Source organism: Miscanthus floridulus, unplaced genomic scaffold (genome assembly GCF_019320115.1).
Source record: "Miscanthus floridulus cultivar M001 unplaced genomic scaffold, ASM1932011v1 fs_752_1_2, whole genome shotgun sequence".
Lineage (NCBI taxonomy): Eukaryota > Viridiplantae > Streptophyta > Magnoliopsida > Poales > Poaceae > Miscanthus > Miscanthus floridulus.
Genome location: NW_027097220.1, coordinates 43222 through 60000, shown reverse-complemented (window position 1 = coordinate 60000; position 16779 = coordinate 43222). Strand labels below are relative to the sequence as shown.

The 16779-nt window shown below is 45.1% G+C and overlaps 1 protein-coding gene and 1 pseudogene across 1 annotated transcript; both read right to left on the bottom strand.

Annotated features, from left to right (window-relative positions):
• Nucleotides 1-25: 25 nt before the first annotated feature.
• On the bottom strand, nucleotides 26-1728 carry LOC136532964 (uncharacterized; the record flags this gene model as incomplete). The annotated part of the gene is made up of 4 exons (XM_066525537.1): nucleotides 1073-1728; nucleotides 422-919; nucleotides 122-335; nucleotides 26-49 (listed from the first exon to the last, which is right to left on the bottom strand). Coding segments are annotated over exons 2-4 (729 nt in total), but the record flags the coding sequence as incomplete, so codon positions are not given.
• Nucleotides 1729-11516: 9788 nt separating this feature from the next.
• Nucleotides 11517-14544, bottom strand: LOC136532965 (mitochondrial carrier protein CoAc1-like; annotated as a pseudogene).
• Nucleotides 14545-16779: the final 2235 nt, after the last annotated feature.

The window sequence follows — 16779 nt, the reverse complement described above, 5'->3', positions numbered from 1 at the left end:
CGTCATCCGCGTCCTCCCTACGTACTCCCTCCGCCAAGGTGTAGTAATCCTACAAGCAAATACAGTCAGTAATATACAATTAATGTGATGTTATTATCAGCATAGTGCGATGAACACGTACCCACAGCTCTTTCATCACCCGGTCGGCCTTGCTGTTATAACACCTACCAGCTCGATCAGTCTGATCGCTGGCGGCGTGCCAGTGGGACCACTTCATGGCGGGCTGCACAACACCATCGATCCTCACCATCCCGGGGTAGTTTGCCCTGCACAGAAGACCCAGGATCCCGTTTACTCGGCGAGAGTGACTCCCTGGGATCACCATTTCCCAATCCCTGCACAAAGTTATTGAGATTGAATATTAGTTTCTGTTATAACTTAAAAACCTGTGAATTAGTGTTAACATGCAAAAATTACTTACTTAGTTCCGGATGGTCGAATCACTGGCCGTCTCTGTATGGGTAAGTCTGGGAGGCGCGACGACCCTCGCATCCAAACCGTAGGCACCCCATTTTCCTCTGCCACCAAGTCGGCATCCTCCTCGCGCTCAACCCGCTCGGAAGCATCCTCCCTCCGTGCCTCCTCCACCGCCTCCGCTATCTCCTCCCTGGTCTCCTCCTCCTCCTCATCCTCCTCTGTGGCCGCTACGAACTCGTGGTCGTCGTCCTGTGGAGGAGGTGTCGGCTCTCGACGCCCTCGTCGTCGCCGTCCTCCTCCTCCACCCTGGGCTCCTCCTCCATCCTGGGCTCCACCTCCCTGGGCACGCCCTCGTCGTCGTCCTCCTCCTCCTCCCTGGGCACGCCCTCCACCCTCAGTCTGTGCACGCCCTCCTCCTCCACCCTGGCTGGACCCCTCGCCACCAGCCAGTAAGGTCATAACCGACCTAAGCTTCCTGATTCCACCGCCCACCATCAATCACCTTGTATAAAAGAGATGCAAAATAAGTAAATGTATCATACATGTATAAAAGAGATGCAAAATAAGTAAATATATCATACATGTATAAAAGAGATGCAAAATAAGTAAATGTATCATACATGTATAAAATTGCCATAAGTACTACAGATCTTACATGTACTAGAAATAATCATCAAGATCATCGATAGGTGGGCCAAAAATCTCATCATCGCTATTGTCGACGTAATTATGATCGTCTCTCAAAGTCTCATCACTAGCGACACTGCCTGAATGGTGTTGCTCAAGTAATAACAAGTCCTTCGCGTTGTGAACCTCCTCTCCATCATCCCCGTCAACAATGATCGTATCATTGTCTACTTCCATTGCGAGATCTACATCTAAGACAATCTCAAAACTCCCTTCTAATCCTTCTTCTTGAAAGAACTCTCCGTCATATGTGTTTGCATCGATGTTATAATCATCATCGTTTGGGACGGGTACTTTACCATGCGGCGATACCTTGTACACAACATCATACGCCTTAAGACGGTCTTTGGTTTGGCACGGGTATGAGAGATAATAAACTTGCGTGGCCTGTTGGGCCACAATGTACACGTCGTCTCCTAACAAGACGGATGACTTTAGAACTTCGACTAACCCAAGCTCAGGGGTCTTTATCACTTCTTTGGGATCAAACCAATGGCATTTGAATATGACAGGATGAAGAGGTACACAACCAGGAAACTTGAGTTTGTATATTTCTTCAATTATTCCATAGTAGTCCAACCCATCTGTGCCTGGCGTGAAAACACCGGTATTTGTGGTTCTTCGATTCGGCCGACGCTGCTCATGCCGAGTTGTGTGAAAGCGATATCCATTGACATCGTACACAGAGAATGACTTGACCCTAAATTCAAATCCATTGGCAACTTGCCTCAACTCGGCACTCATAGACACGTCAGTTTTGGCCTGCTAGTTCAAGTAGGATGATTCGTTATATATTTGTCAAGTTGAGAGTTAAGTACAAACAACAAATGAAATTGAACACTACCTCCTCCTTGAACCAACAAATAAAAGTGGGATTTCGTTCTCCCGCGCCATGTCTTAGAAGGGTTTCAACTTCCGCTTCGGTGGGTTCCCTCCGTGATGGACGATGGTAGAGGAGAACAAATTTGCTGTAACGGCCGTTAACAAGAGGGTTGGATGGGTGCATGCGAAATACTGACAAGAAAAGAAACAAGTTTGTGTAAAACTTACGCAATGTACGGGCCAACCTCTTCAAGGTTCCGCAACACATACAGCTGGATAGAACGCCACTCTTCTAGGCTCAACATCTTCAAGGTAGGTTCACTTGCACTTCCGAGTTGCCCTCGGAAAAGGCTGAGGGTCGACTGATTGTCGGCAGCATTGTAACGAGGGGGTGGATTATGCACGTTAGGAAGGTTGTCGGCATAGTATCTTGTTGTGAAGTATGACACCTCCTCCACAATGGATGCCTCTGCACAGGAAGCTTCAATTTTGCATTTATTTTTGCATTTTGTTCTAAGAACCTTTAGGCATCGCTCAATTGGATAGCACCAACGGGCATGCACAGGGCCCCCCATTTTTGCCTCATATGGTAGGTGCAAGAGCAAATGTTGCATCGGATTGAAGAAGCCGGGGGGAAAGATCTTCTCCAACTTGCAGAGCAACACCGGGGCCATTCTTTCCATTTCTTCAATCTCGGTCCGAGATATCTCCTTAGCACATAGCTTGCGGAAGAACATGCTCAACTCTGCCATCACTCGCCAGATGTGATCAGGGAAATAGCCACGAACCATCACCGGAAGAAGGCGCTCAATCCATATGTGGTAATCATGACTCTTCAGCCCTGTGATTCGCATGGTACTTAAGTTCACACCCCTCCTCCAATTCGCTGCATACCCGTCAGGGAACATCAACGATTGGAACCATTGAAGAACTTCTTTCTTTTGGGCCCTCGTTAGGACGAAGTCGGCCTTAGGCTTCTTCCATGACTTCCCGCGTAAGGGAGGCAACATGTTTAGCTTTGGTCTATCGCACAGCGTTGCTTGATCCAATCTAGCCTTGACATTGTCCTTTGACTTTTCCCAGTCCATGATTGTGTGAAGGACCGCCTCGGCGAAATTCTTTTCAGTGTGCATTACATCAATGTTATGTGGAAGAAGGAGGTCCTTAAAGTAAGGAAGCTTCCACAAGCACGACTTGTGTGTCCAGGCATGCTCTTTTCCATATCCCACGAAGCCCCCCTTTTCATTGTCGACCACAAGACCATCTAACATCTCAAGAACCTGGGCACCTGTCATCATTTCCGGTGCAGAGTCTTCCACTGTGACACCTTTTCGAAAGTTCTTCTTGTCTCTCCTGAATGGGTGGTCAAGAGGGAGGAATTGTCGATGTTTGTCAAACGAAGAAAACTTGCCCCCCTTCTCCAACCGAAAGAACTCCACAGCTGACTTGCATATCGGGCATGGCATCTTCGTGTGAACACACCAGCCACAAAATAACCCATAAGCCAGGAAGTCATGCATGGAATAATGGTACCAAATATGCATTCTGAAGTTTGTCTTTGTGAATCGGTCGTATGTCACTACCCCTTCGTCCCATGCACGGACCAAATCGTCTATCAAAGGCTCCATGTACACACTCATATTAGCCCCCGGGTGTCCTGGAATTATAAGTGACAAGAAAATATTTTGCCGTTGAAAGGCGACGCCAGGTGGGAGGTTGAGAGGGATGACGAATACGGGCCAACATGTGTATGGTGAAGAACCCATTCCATAAGGATTGAACCCATCAGTTGCCAGTGCAATGCGTACATTACGAGCCTCATCAGCTTTGTCGGTATGCTTCCGATCGAAGCTTTTCCATGATTCACCATCGGACGGATGTATCATCTTGTCGGTGTATCGGCGTCCAGTTTTGTGCCACGTCATCTGTTTTGCGGATTCCTCGCTCATGAAAAGCCGTTGGATCCTCGGTATGAAAGGAAGGTACCTCAGGATCTTTGCGCCGACTTTTGTTTGCGTCTTCCGACCATCACCAGATTCTAACTCAATGTACCTAGATGCCTTACACTTCGGACAGTACTTATCGTCAGCATGTTCTCCCCTGAATAAGATGCATCCGTTCGGACAAGCATGTATCTGCTCGTACGACATCTTAAGTGCACGAAGGATTTTATTTGACTCATATGTGTTCTTTGGCAGAACGTGATCATCCGGAAGTAGGGTGCCAACTACTGTCAACAGTTGATCGAAGGATTCTCTACTCCAGCTAAACTGGGACTTCACAGCCATTAGACGTGCAATGGCATCCAGTTTAGAAACATTGGTGCGCCCGTGAAGGGGTTGTTGTGCCGCATCCAACATGGCGTAAAACGCCTTTGCAGTTTGCTCTGGCTCCTGCTCTGCACTTCCTTCATCGAAAGCCATGTCATGGTCATTTAACATTTCTGCCACCCCGGCTTCAGAATCAAACTCCTCGATCCGTTGTCTCACGACCTCTTCTCTCGCACGATGGCGTTCACCATGCATGGTCCACCGGGTATAGTTCTCTACAAATCCATTGTTGACAAGATCTTTACTCATCTCCTCATATGTTTTCATTGCCTTGTTCTTACACTTCCTACAGGGACACCAGGCATGTCGCCGTCCGTTTGCAAATGCCTTCGTCATGAAATCATTGGCCTTCTCAATCCATTCATTTGTGTATTGACCCCTCTTCTGATAGCCCGTGTACATCCACTGACGGTCATCCATCCTAACATATAGACGATATTGCAGTTTAGAGCAATAGAGTAGTAGTGCTAGAGAAAAACCATATGAGATGATAAAGAGACATTCATGTTCTTGGTCGATTCACATAGAAGATGTTTGCTAGATTGGATGATGAGATTTTACCTAAGGTTGCTGGAGTCTGGGCACACTTATGCTAACCTGAAGAGGCCAAACTGGCAGCCCGTAGCCCACACCTCTAAGCCCAGTTGAGCAGGCCCGTGAAAGGACAGGCAGTCACAGCATCCAGCCCCATCCTCCTCCTAGTCGGATGACTGGAAACCTAGTCAAGTTTCTAGTCAAGCTAGTCGCCTCGGTGTCCCTAGTTGACTTAAAGGGACCAATTAAACCGGCAAATTAATTGATACAAGCTCCTAAATTAACCGGTTGATAGATAGCAATACTGAAATAAAAGCAAAAAAACTGATTTGCAACCTTTCCGATAAATATTAGAAAAAGAAACAATCCCATCACCAATAACTTTCCATAATTTATGCCTAGAAAATAAAACAAGCAGTCACCATTCCTAGCACCCTACCTGTATAGTATTCTAGTGTTCTCAGATCTAAAAATAGTGACCAAAGATTTAATTCCGATGAATTTCCCAGTTGGTGGTGGGATGACTGCAGTCACCATTCCTAGCACCCTAACTCGCAGTCACCAGTTGGTGGTGGGATGACTATAAAAAAATTTAGAATTGACAGTGGCTTTACCAAACTGTTAGATGCTCTAACTGTAAATGGATGTGTTGCTCTCAACGTGAGAGAAGAAAAAAAAAAGAGTGATTGCTGAGGAAGAGTGATTGCTGAGAAAAAAAAAAGAGTACATTGAAGGTATGCTCCACAGTAGCAGCTTGAGCAAGGGCTGTGCAGAACACACAGCTAACAGTAGGATCATCCGAGAGCACGGCATGCTGGAGAATTGGAGTTTTGTTGCAAGGCCGCAGCAAGTACTCAGTAATTAGTTGCTGTTGTCTGGACTTCACTCAGCTGCAAGACAAGCATGGAAAACTAACAGGTACTACTAGCTAGCTAGCTAAGTAGCTACAGATGATTGGAAATGCAATCCAAATGCCTTTTATACATGCCTGAGTTGACACAGTCAAGGACTGGGATGTTTTCTCTAGCTCCTGCGTGATTTTTCTGTTACCGGTTACTGGAAAAAAAATGCCATCCATATATATGCTTACTCCCAAGCAAGACTGCTGCTATCTCCAAGCTAAGTCAACTTGGGCATGAGCTGAAAGTTCTCCGGATCGTGGCCGCCAATAAGCCATAACCTTGCGGCAATTGTCACCGTGATGATGGCACCCTAAGATTGTTCTGAATTCTGATGACAAACAACTAACTACTCCTGAACTACTTCCTAGACTTGACCTGCATGACATGATGCCTTGTGCTTTGCTTACTTCCCCAGACCCGAATCATACTTTCCACTAATTCTCACTTTTGGAGCACATATATTTCTGGTACCATGAACTACTTCCTAGACTTTAATTTGCCGGTTTAGTCGGTTCATGACTATTAGTTTCTATGACTGGACCGAATCGGGCAGGAGGTGCTCTACCACTGGATGCTATTCTCAAGATGTATACCAAACCAAAGGTGATCTCCAACAACAATTCTCTCTTACCCACTTCCATACATAGAGGGGACAATGCTATGCACTGCAGTAGCATTTTTTTTTGGATAGAATCTACAGAAACTTCTCTTACGAAAGCTACAAATCTCAGATTACTATTTTCTTACATTGATACTTTGCATCTACTGCCCAAGTAAACCACAAAGCACAACACACGTGTCTGCCGCGCCTCTGTTCTAGTGTTCTAGCGAGGATGATGAAGATGAAGAGCCTCAGAATACCTCAGAAAAGGGTGGACGATTGGATGGAGTTGGAGCCGGGGGCTGCGCGTCCGCGTGCTCGGTGTCGAGCGGGAGGCCGGGAGCTCGTCGGAGTCAGACGACGCCGTGGATCGCCCAGGTGTCCAGCGCGCTCGCGTCCAGGACGGCCAGCGTCGAGCTGGAGCTTCAGCCCTTCCTTTCCCCTTCTCCAGCTGCTTCGTCTTCCACCGCGCGCGCCGGTTCTGCAACGGCGTGGAGGGGAGGAGGCGGCCGCGGCGGTGGGGAGGCGCCGGCGACGGCGGGGAGGCGCCGGCGTCGGCGTGGAGCGCGCGGGCGCGGGGAGGCGCGGGCGCAAGTGCGGGGGACGGCGGGGAGGCGCCGGCGCGGGGGACGGCGGCGGTGCGGCGGGGATGCGCGGGGGGCGGCGGTGTCGTCTGCACGATTTGAGGGAGAAACGACTAAGTTATTGGGCTGCGGTGCTTCTGTTTACCGAGTGCCTAGATATACGGCACTCGGTAAACTCAAGCACCGCAGCCCAATTACATGTGGGCCTGGTACATGTTTACCGAGTGCCCAGATCTACGGCACTCGGTAAACAGAAGCACCGCAGCCCAATAACATGTGGGCCTGGTACATGTTCACCGAGTGCCTAGATCTACGGCACTCGGTAAAGAGACAGGTGGGCCGTGGCTAATCTTTACCGAGTGTTTGAGGTCACACTCGGTAAAAGTCTCCATTATTTCATGCAAAACAAAAATGAAAAAATGCCAATTTAATCCTAAAATTCACCAAACTTTCACATGAACTATTTCATGTCATCTATTTAGTATCTAAAAAATTCCAAGTTCAAATCATAATGTTGAATTTCACTCTTAATAGAAATCCTACTCTTCATTGTGAATGTTTAGTGTCTCTTTGGGAGATGTACCGGTTCGGCAACGACGAATGTAAAAATTCTTCCGAAACGTTATGAAAATTTTTCTATAATATAGATGTATGCTTCATTGTTAATTCTTCCAATCTCGTGATTTATCGAGTTCGATTTTAATTATTACAATTAAATTTACACGATATGTATCTAATTATCATAAAGAATGAAAATTTTGTGAAATATAGTAAATAAATCGAAATAAACACCATATTTTGGAATGGAGTACTAAATATCATATGTGGATAGAGGAAAAAGAATGAAGGGAAAAACAAGAAATTTGGTTGAATTTTACCGAGTGTTGCGCCAGGACACTCGGTAAAAGATAATGTTTACCGAGTGTTGTGAACTTACACTCGGTAAAACTTGATTATTACCGAGTGCAAATACTTCTACACTCGGCAAACATGTCATGCCGTGACGCCGTTTGGCGCACGGCTGGTATACTAGGATACGTGGCAGCTCAATACCGAGTGTCTCTTTTTACCGAGTGCGCCCCTTCGGTAAAATTGTAGTTCTACCGAGTGTTTGATGTTACCGAGTGTTCGGACTCGGTAAAGAGGTCTGCTACCGGGTGTTTATGTTTTCCGAGTGTTGGCACTCGGTAATAAATGTTTTCCGAGTGTCCCGACTTTTGACACTCGGTAATTGTCTGGGCACTCGGTAACTACACAGTCTCCGGTAGTGATTCTTTTGAAAAAAAATTATATATAATGGCAGAGTGGGTAATTTCTAAAGAACTAAATAGATTCAATGATGATACATGGCTACAGTCTTTGATTTGACGGCCAGGTCCCATATTTTATTAACTAACCCTCAAGGTTAAACGCTTCAAGTTTTATTCTTCTTCTTCTTCATCATCATCGTAGCTTTTCAGTCCCAAGCAAGTTGGGTTAGGCAAGAGTTGAAACCCACCAAGAGCCTCAAGTCACGGTTCAAGCACTTCAATAGCTGCTTTCCAAGCACTCCTATTCAAACATAGATCTCTAGGTATATCCCAAGCTTTCAAATCTCTTTTTATCGCCACCACATGATCTTTCGCAGTCGGCAATACTACTCTCGCCGGCGGCGAGCCATGGCACCACGACCGCCGCACTGAGCAGCCACACTAGTCCTGCCAATACTGATGAGTGGGATGTCGTCATGAGCGACACTAACTAGCTAGTCTTCTTGATCGAGCTTGTGATGGAGTACTGGGACTGGGAGCTTCTGTTCTGTCCATATCAATGCTGTCCCGAGGAATAATATAGAGACACTAACTGCGACGACCTCGAGGCAGGTCTTTGCCAAATTCACAGTTTCACACCACCCGTTGTCTCGTGTCTGAACATTTTACTTGTCAGGATCTGCTTCCGTCCAGAGAGGTCACGATCCGACTGACAGCGGCAGGCGGATGGACCCCTTGTCTGTGTCACTGTCAGCATCATCGATGTCTAGATGCACTGGTATGCATATGCTTCACCTTAATTTGTTCCAATACATACGGAGTGCAGTCAACCAAGACCTCACGTGGAGCAGTCGAGCTGACCCAGAGTGCAGACTAGTCTTTGCCTATGTTCGTCGGGCCGTTGTCACCGAGTAGGCGGGAAGCCATGCGGATGCTCTTTGCTGGGAGGAGCCGACGTCATGGTCTGGTGACCTACGAAGAGTAGGCCAAGCGGTTCCAAAGCTTTGCCTTGTTGTTGTACACACGGTCGCCGTGCTATCCTTTGTATGTGTGGCTGCAGTTGCTAGGCCGCTAACGTCTTGCCAGCGGGTGCGGAATAGCCAAAGTTCGTCGATATTGTGTAACTTTGATATTTTTCTATCCTCTTAATGAAAAACAGCCAACGGCTTGCTCTCGAAAAGAAAAAGGGCATCATGAATAAAGACCCATGGGTCTCCATAGCCATCTGTCACTTTACATTGTGAAAAACAGTTTGCAGACTGTAAATGCTGAGGCTCTTTGCTAACTTGAATATACTAGTATAGTGCCCGTGCTAACGCCACGGTTTAATTTCAGAGATGCTCATAAAAACAACCAAACGACGATATTCTTTTTGCATAGAAAGTTTCACGCAATTGTATAGGACCATGTATATAATCCGGAAAAGACTCATGCATAACTGCAGCACGAGTTCGTTGTCCCAGGACATGTTTCTGTCTGCTAATCATGTACCTTAGTGTTCTGTGTTTTACCACCAAACGATGAGTACCTCATATGGATCATCGACAAATTTAACATAAAATAAGACAGACATATATATGACGAACATAGACATATTTGCCACAAGGTAAACTTTCAGAATGAATTTTACATGAAGTTCAGGCTGTCCCCTAAACTACAGCCCTTGCAAAATATTTCTCTCTGTACAGCCATCTCCTAGATTAATCTTCAGACAAGTGGTCGAAAAGAAATCTTCAGGCAGCGGAACTGAAGAATTTCATTAAATTTACGACAGGTCTTCATCTCCAGGAATGTCTTATGCTTAATACTATGTAGCAGTCTTGTGCTTGTCGAACAGTCTCGTGGAGCATTCATTTGAGGTAGTTTTCTGGTTTGGTTTCTCACACATCAAAAGGAAAACACTGCTCTCTAGCTAGTTGCGCCTGTGTGAACAATCATATACTACAAATGCTAGAAACAAGATAATTGGAATGTGAAGTATTCCATCCAGTGATAAGTGAAATAGCGGTTAGTTTTTTTCAAAATGAAATAAACGGTTAGTTTGCTACACCTATCTAGTACACGTATGAAAATTACATCCTAAAATATAATATATATGCCTGCAACAGCAAACATGTAGAAATCAAAGGAAATGAGTTAAGTATGACTCACCATCCTATGGCAACTTGAACAATTAACCAGAAATTACCTTTTTTATATTTAAAAAGTGGCCCATCTGAACATCCCACTGTATTAGCCGTTGCATGAAAGAAAAATTGTAACTTAATTGGACTTTTTTGTTGCAATATCCAGTTATCTTTCTTTAATACAGTCCAATTTTACACAAATTAGATTAAGATATCTTACACTTACCGGACAGTGAACAACATTAAATGCATTAACTTTAGCAGCATTTGTCGATGGATAGCAAGGTATCTGATCTAAAGGAAATGACAACTAATGTTCTTATTCCTACTGGACTCGCATGCTTTGCCGAGGGCCTCTGGCCCTCGGCAAAGGACCAGAAACCCTCGGCAAAGCCTTTGCCGAGGGCTGTCCTCGGCAAAGACCCCTCGGGGAATTTTTAGACGGCGAAGGGGTCTTTGCCGAGGGCCCTTTATCGGGCACTCGGCAAAACTTTTGCCGAGGGCTGGAGCGGCACTCGGCAAAGAAAAGCAGCCGTCACGGCGCCGGCGTCTGGGACGGAGTCTTTGCCGAGGGCCATCTCCAGGAGCCCTCGGCAAAGATTTTTTTTTTGAAAAATCTTTGCCGAGGGCCTCCAAGCATGGCCCTCGGCAAAGAAATGTGCAGAATTTTTCCAAAAAATCTTTGCCGAGGGCAATAGGACGGCCCTCGGCAAAGAATTATTCTTTTTTTTAAAAAAAAATCTTTGCCGAGGGCTTCTCCGCAGGCCCTCGGCAAAGAATTTTTTTTTTTTAAAAAGTCTTTGCCGAGGGCCCCCAACCATGGCCCTCGGCAAAGAAATGTTGCAGAAATTTTATTTTTTTTAAAAAAAAAATTCATTGCCGAGGGCAATGGGACAGCCCTCGGCAAAGGACCCTTCTTTGCCGAGGGCCTTGGTCATTGCCCTCGGCAAAGAGGCATAATTTTTTTTTGTTTTTTGCATTCCATCGACACAAGCATTTCAAATATATATCACACAGAACCCATCTTCTCACAATATATCACAACCATAATTGTGAACCACAAATCACAATATATTACAACGACAAGTCACATGTTCATCATCATTCACATGTTTATTACAACAAGTTCATGAAATCCAATCACAAGTCAGAACCATAAACCACAAATATTATAATAAAGTCCAACCACATCACCTCGCACTGGTCCTCATCAAAGTAGCCTATGAGACGGTGGTGAAGGAAAGGCGGGATCAGCCGGTACTAGTAACAGAGTTGCGGGCGAGGCTGCTTCATTCTGTTGCAAGCTTCATGCGGCATTGTCCAAGCCTCGGAAGCACTAGTTCTGCTAGCTGGAGAATAGAGCGACCAAAATTTTAAGCAGGGTCATCCCCAGACCTTTTCTTCTCTCTTGGAGGTATCTTCAGCAAATGCTTCATGGTGTCATATGCGGTGAAACCAATGGCCACTGAGGGCACCACCTGCAAAATGATCCATGTTTTAACATTATACATAAAAACATGACAATCATAGTGCACATCTGAATACAAGTAAAGGCAGTATTCAACAAGTAAAACAGATAGTAAGATGCACATATAGTAAACAGAAATCATCAAGATAAAACATGCTCTTCAATAGGGAGAATCCAGTTAATTCAAATTTAACAAGACCAATTTGCCTATAAGAAAAGTCACAAACTACAAACAAGAACCTGGGTTACTAATAAAAGGTCCACATTCCAGATGAGGTTACAGTTACAGAGGATTCCTGGCCAAGGGTTCTAAAGAGCACATCAAGCATCGAAAAGAAAGGTACAAACTGATAAACTTTCAACAAAATAAGAAGCCACTTGTCTATTTTTGTTTTCCATCATAGATCTTGAATGTTATGTCTCATAAATTCAGACAGAAAGAAAAAAAATGCATCTGTACTTCACAACAAAGTTACAAAACTTGGGACAATTCTAACCACGAATGCAGGACGCTCAGACACTGTTATAGTGCGACAGTTGCAGTAGGTTTTGTTCAGTGTGTTTGCCTGTTTGGGAACTAAATAGCCGGAAAAAAATGTGCCCGTGTCACTTGTCATAGAACTAAACACCTAATCATGCCAACTCTAATGAGTTGAACCGAAATGTCAACGGTTAAAATACCTTGATGTAATTGAGGCTCAATCCAGCAAATAATCAGTATCTTCTTATGATGATAATAATAAACAGAGACTGCAAATATGATACCTGCATCTGCCTCCTGACAACATCTAATGGATAAGTAAGAGTCTGTCCAAATAAACCAGCAGCAGCACCACATGACAGCTTCAATGTTACCGAACTTTTGTAATCTTCGGGTACATGTGCCTTCAGTCCTTCATATATGTAGAACTTAAGACCAGCATAAGGAAGTATCCCTATGAGCGTTGGACCTGATGAAGAATGGTTCAGATTTGAGCCCTGACTCTGAACAGTATAACTACATCAACAAGTAATAAATTCATCCAGACATAACTAAAATATGCTGTGCCTGAATCTAAACTGCTTATAGCGCCTAGTGAGCTGACTAAACTCTGAACATTTTGATGTAGAGAATAACCTAACAGGGTGGTGGGTACCAGCAAGAAATTTTCAGTTACCCACCAATTTGGCCAAAAGAACTACTACAGTTACTGCCAGTTACATGAACCTGACGTGGTAGAAAGGTTATTCGTGTGGTAGGAATGTAAACACTACTCCCTTTGTTTGACAAATAAATATTACTGATTTCCTGTGTACAGATCTCCAGAGAGAAAAAATGAGCAACACTTTTTCTTGAAAAGTGAGAAAAATAAGAAATGTCAGAAACAATCTTCATTTGATCAATTCAAATGCTCATATAAACATTGATTATGATGAAATGTAATAATTGTTAGAGATCAAAACTTTGTTGATCGAACGATTTATCGATCACTGTTATTATCTATGAAGCAACTTATCTTAAACATTATATCCTTGATCCAAGAAGTATAGATGTTCAAGTAAAGATTTAGTAATCCAGAATGAGAAAAGGAAGGTGATGAAGGACTTGAGATCGTAAAGACAAAATTACTAGTGCAAAAGGAAAAACCTGGAAGGCAAGCTTAGTCCGGGCCAAATCCAGGGGATAAGTACACAATACGGCAGTTCCCCCTGATGCTGAACCAGCTAAAAGATCTACTAAAGGCCCTGTTCCCAGTGAGGGACAGTTATTCAAAATCCAACACCGGTACCGCTCATATGCCATGTAATGTAATGCAGCATAAGGAACAATTCTCAGCACACTGGCACCATTTCCTCTGAAGGTAGCATCAATACAAGGTTAGTAAGCAATATTATATCCTAATCTTGATGATTCAGTCCAAATAATGTAATATTCAAGTTGCTACGTACTTGTAAAACCCCATGATTCCATCAAGTTGTCTCAGTTTCTTCAATGATTTAAGAACTCCAAGAGACCCAAACTCATTTGTTCTGGTCTACATAAGCAGAATAAATTTGAATGAGAATTAGCATGCATTAATCTCAAAATAGCATCAGACGTGATGTGCAAAATTAATCAGTCAGTTGGATAGCTTTTGTAACATGTAGCATCTACAAGGCAAGACCAGCAGAATTTTGACTGAACACTGTCAACTCCCTAAAATGAAGCCTGGTATACCTAGGAAAAAGCAGGATGGAATCCATAGCATCAAGTTCTTACACAGAAAGATCATTGTAATTCTACACAAAGAAACTCGCAGTCACAATCTTGCATTGCAAAACATGTGGGTAGTTTCAACTAAGAAAAACACTTCGTTCTCAAAGACTGCTGAGTGACAGGACAAAAGATCATTTCGCTATGAATCTTGGACGTTGCATCCTGAACCAAATCTTGTCTGTGGCCGCTCACATTTGACCACTACATCGATAAACTCAGTTTCAATTGCAGTCATGGCGAGAGAGGATCCGTAGGCCCGCGCAAATCAGGAGATTTTATCTGTCAATCGATATGCCTACATTGCAACGTATTATCGACACGCAGGTCTACCCACGGGACGAACGAGAGGACCCCACGAACCTGTAGCAATATCTTGACGCGCTCGAGCGGCGCGATGGCGGTCTTGGAGAAGGCGCCGGCGACGCCGCCGGCGATCATCTCCTTGGCAAAGACGGGCATGAGGTCGAGCGCGCAGAGGTCGACCCGAGCCGCCGCCACGGCCGCCGAGCCCTGCGAAGGGGTCCCCATCCCGCCGCCGCACTCCTATCATCCAAATCGAACACCCCCCGCGCGGGAATCTGTGGAAGTCCGAAGGGATCCCACCAGGCGCGGGGCGGCGGGGCGCGCAGCGGCGGTGGGCCGCGCGGGGCGGGCGGGTGGTGGGGCTCGCGGGGCGGGCGGGGCGCGCTGCGGCGGGCCGCGCGGGGCGCGAAGCAGCGGCGGCGTCAAGTTCTGTGTGCGGGGAATTTGGGCCGCTGCCCAATTTACGGTTTGGCCCTTTGCCGAGGGCCCAGATCCAGGGCCCTCGACAAAGATTTTTTATTTATTTTTAAATATTCTTTGCCGAGGGTCATTGGCCAGTCCCTCGGCAAAGACCCCCTTTGCCGAGGGCCAGGCTAGGCCCTCGGCAAAGGTTTTTTTTTGACTGTGGGTGGGGAATTTGGGCTGCTGGCCGATTTAGGGTTGGGCCCTTTGCCGAGGGCCCAGATCCAGGGCCCTCGGCAAAGATTTTTTATTTTTTTTAAATATTCTTTGCCGAGGGCCATTGGCCAGGCCCTCAGCAAAGACCCCATTTGCCGAGGGCCAGGCTAGACCCTCGGCAAAGAGTTTTTTTTATTTTTTGAACCTAGTTTTTTTGTGGTGCTATAATACATTATTTAAATCTTAATTTTAAAATTTAGGCCAAATTTGACTTTTTTTGATATCTTTCCCTAATTTATTTCTTTTCGTTGATTTTTTTTTAATATTTCAAATTTGAACTGCAGGTGGATGGAATAATGCAATTTAGTGATTTAAAAAATGTTATTCATGGTATTTGGTGTATGTTGAGTCCCTATCCACGAACTCGCATCAAATTTCGGGCATCTTCTTCACGTAACATGACGAGGAACTTGTCGGAAAAGTGTTTTTAAATTATATAAAATCCATACGAAGTCCAAAAATCATGAAACTTGTTGAGGTGTCATGTTATCGCATGTGTAGGCTGTAGTCAAAATTTGAGAAGGTTTCGAGCAAGTTGTGACGTCGGATGCCTAAAACGCAGACATCTCCACATGTGATCACATGTGGAGATGTCTGGGTTTCAGGCATCCGACATCGCAACTCGCTCGAAACCTTCTCAATTTTTTACCACAGCCTACACATGCGATAACATAACATCTCGCCAAGTTTCGTGATTTTCGGACTTCGTATGGATTTTATATAATTTTAAAACACTTTTCCGGCAAGTCGGTCGTCACGTTACGCGAACAAGATGCGCGAAATTTGATGCGAGTTCGTGGATAGGGACTCAACATGCACCAATTAACATGAATAACATTTTTCGAAACACTACATTGTAATATTACATGCACCTGCAGTTCAAATTTGACATATTCGAAAAAAATCAAAGAATCGAAATAAATTAAGAAAATATACAAAAAAAAAGTCAAAATTGGCATAAATTTTAAAATTGAGTTCAAAACAATGTATTGTAGCACCACAAAAAAACTGGGCTAAAAAACCCAAAAAAAAATTGCCGAGGGCCTGGCCCGTGGCCCTCGGCAAAGAATTTTTTAAAAAAAATAAAAAATCTTTGCCGAGGGCCTATCCTGGCCCTCAGCAAAGGGCTTCTTTGCCGAGGGCCTAGCCTCGGGCCCTCGGCAAAGACGATTTATAAAAAAAAAAAAATTGGACAAAAAACTGGTTTAAAAAAAATCTTTGCCGACGGCCTGGTCTAGGGCCCTCGGCAAAGACTTAAAAAAATTACCGAAAACTGGTTTCACTGGAAAAAAAATTCTTTGCCGAGGGCCTAACGGGTGGCCCTCGGCAACGTTTGACGGGAAATGGCCGCCGTGACCCAACGGGCCTAATTTGCCGAGGGCATCTTTGCCGAGGGCCGCGGCCCTCGGCAAAGATTTGATTTGCCGTGGGCCTGTCTTTGCCGAGGGCCGTACCCTCGGCAAAGGCCTCTTTGCCGAGGGCCGTTCTTTGCCGAGGGCTCCTGTGGCTGGCCCTCGGCAAAGAGTGTCTTTGCCGAGTGCCCGAGATTTGACCCTCGGCAAAGCCTCAGGCCCTCGGCAAAGCACGCGTTTCCAGTCGTAGAAAAACAAATCTTTATACCTGGTACTGGGGCACGGATCATAGGATGTGGGCAAAATTGCCCAGCCATAGGAACTGATGAGCAGTTCATTGAGTCCGACACCGGCAAAATTCACTTCAGTCAACAGTGTGAACAGACATGCAAATTGGCAGTAGCCTCTCCCCAATCCTACGGAGCAAAAGCATCGATTCAGCGAATCTATTTGAACTGTTGACTTGTGAATATGTGAGGTAATTTCTGA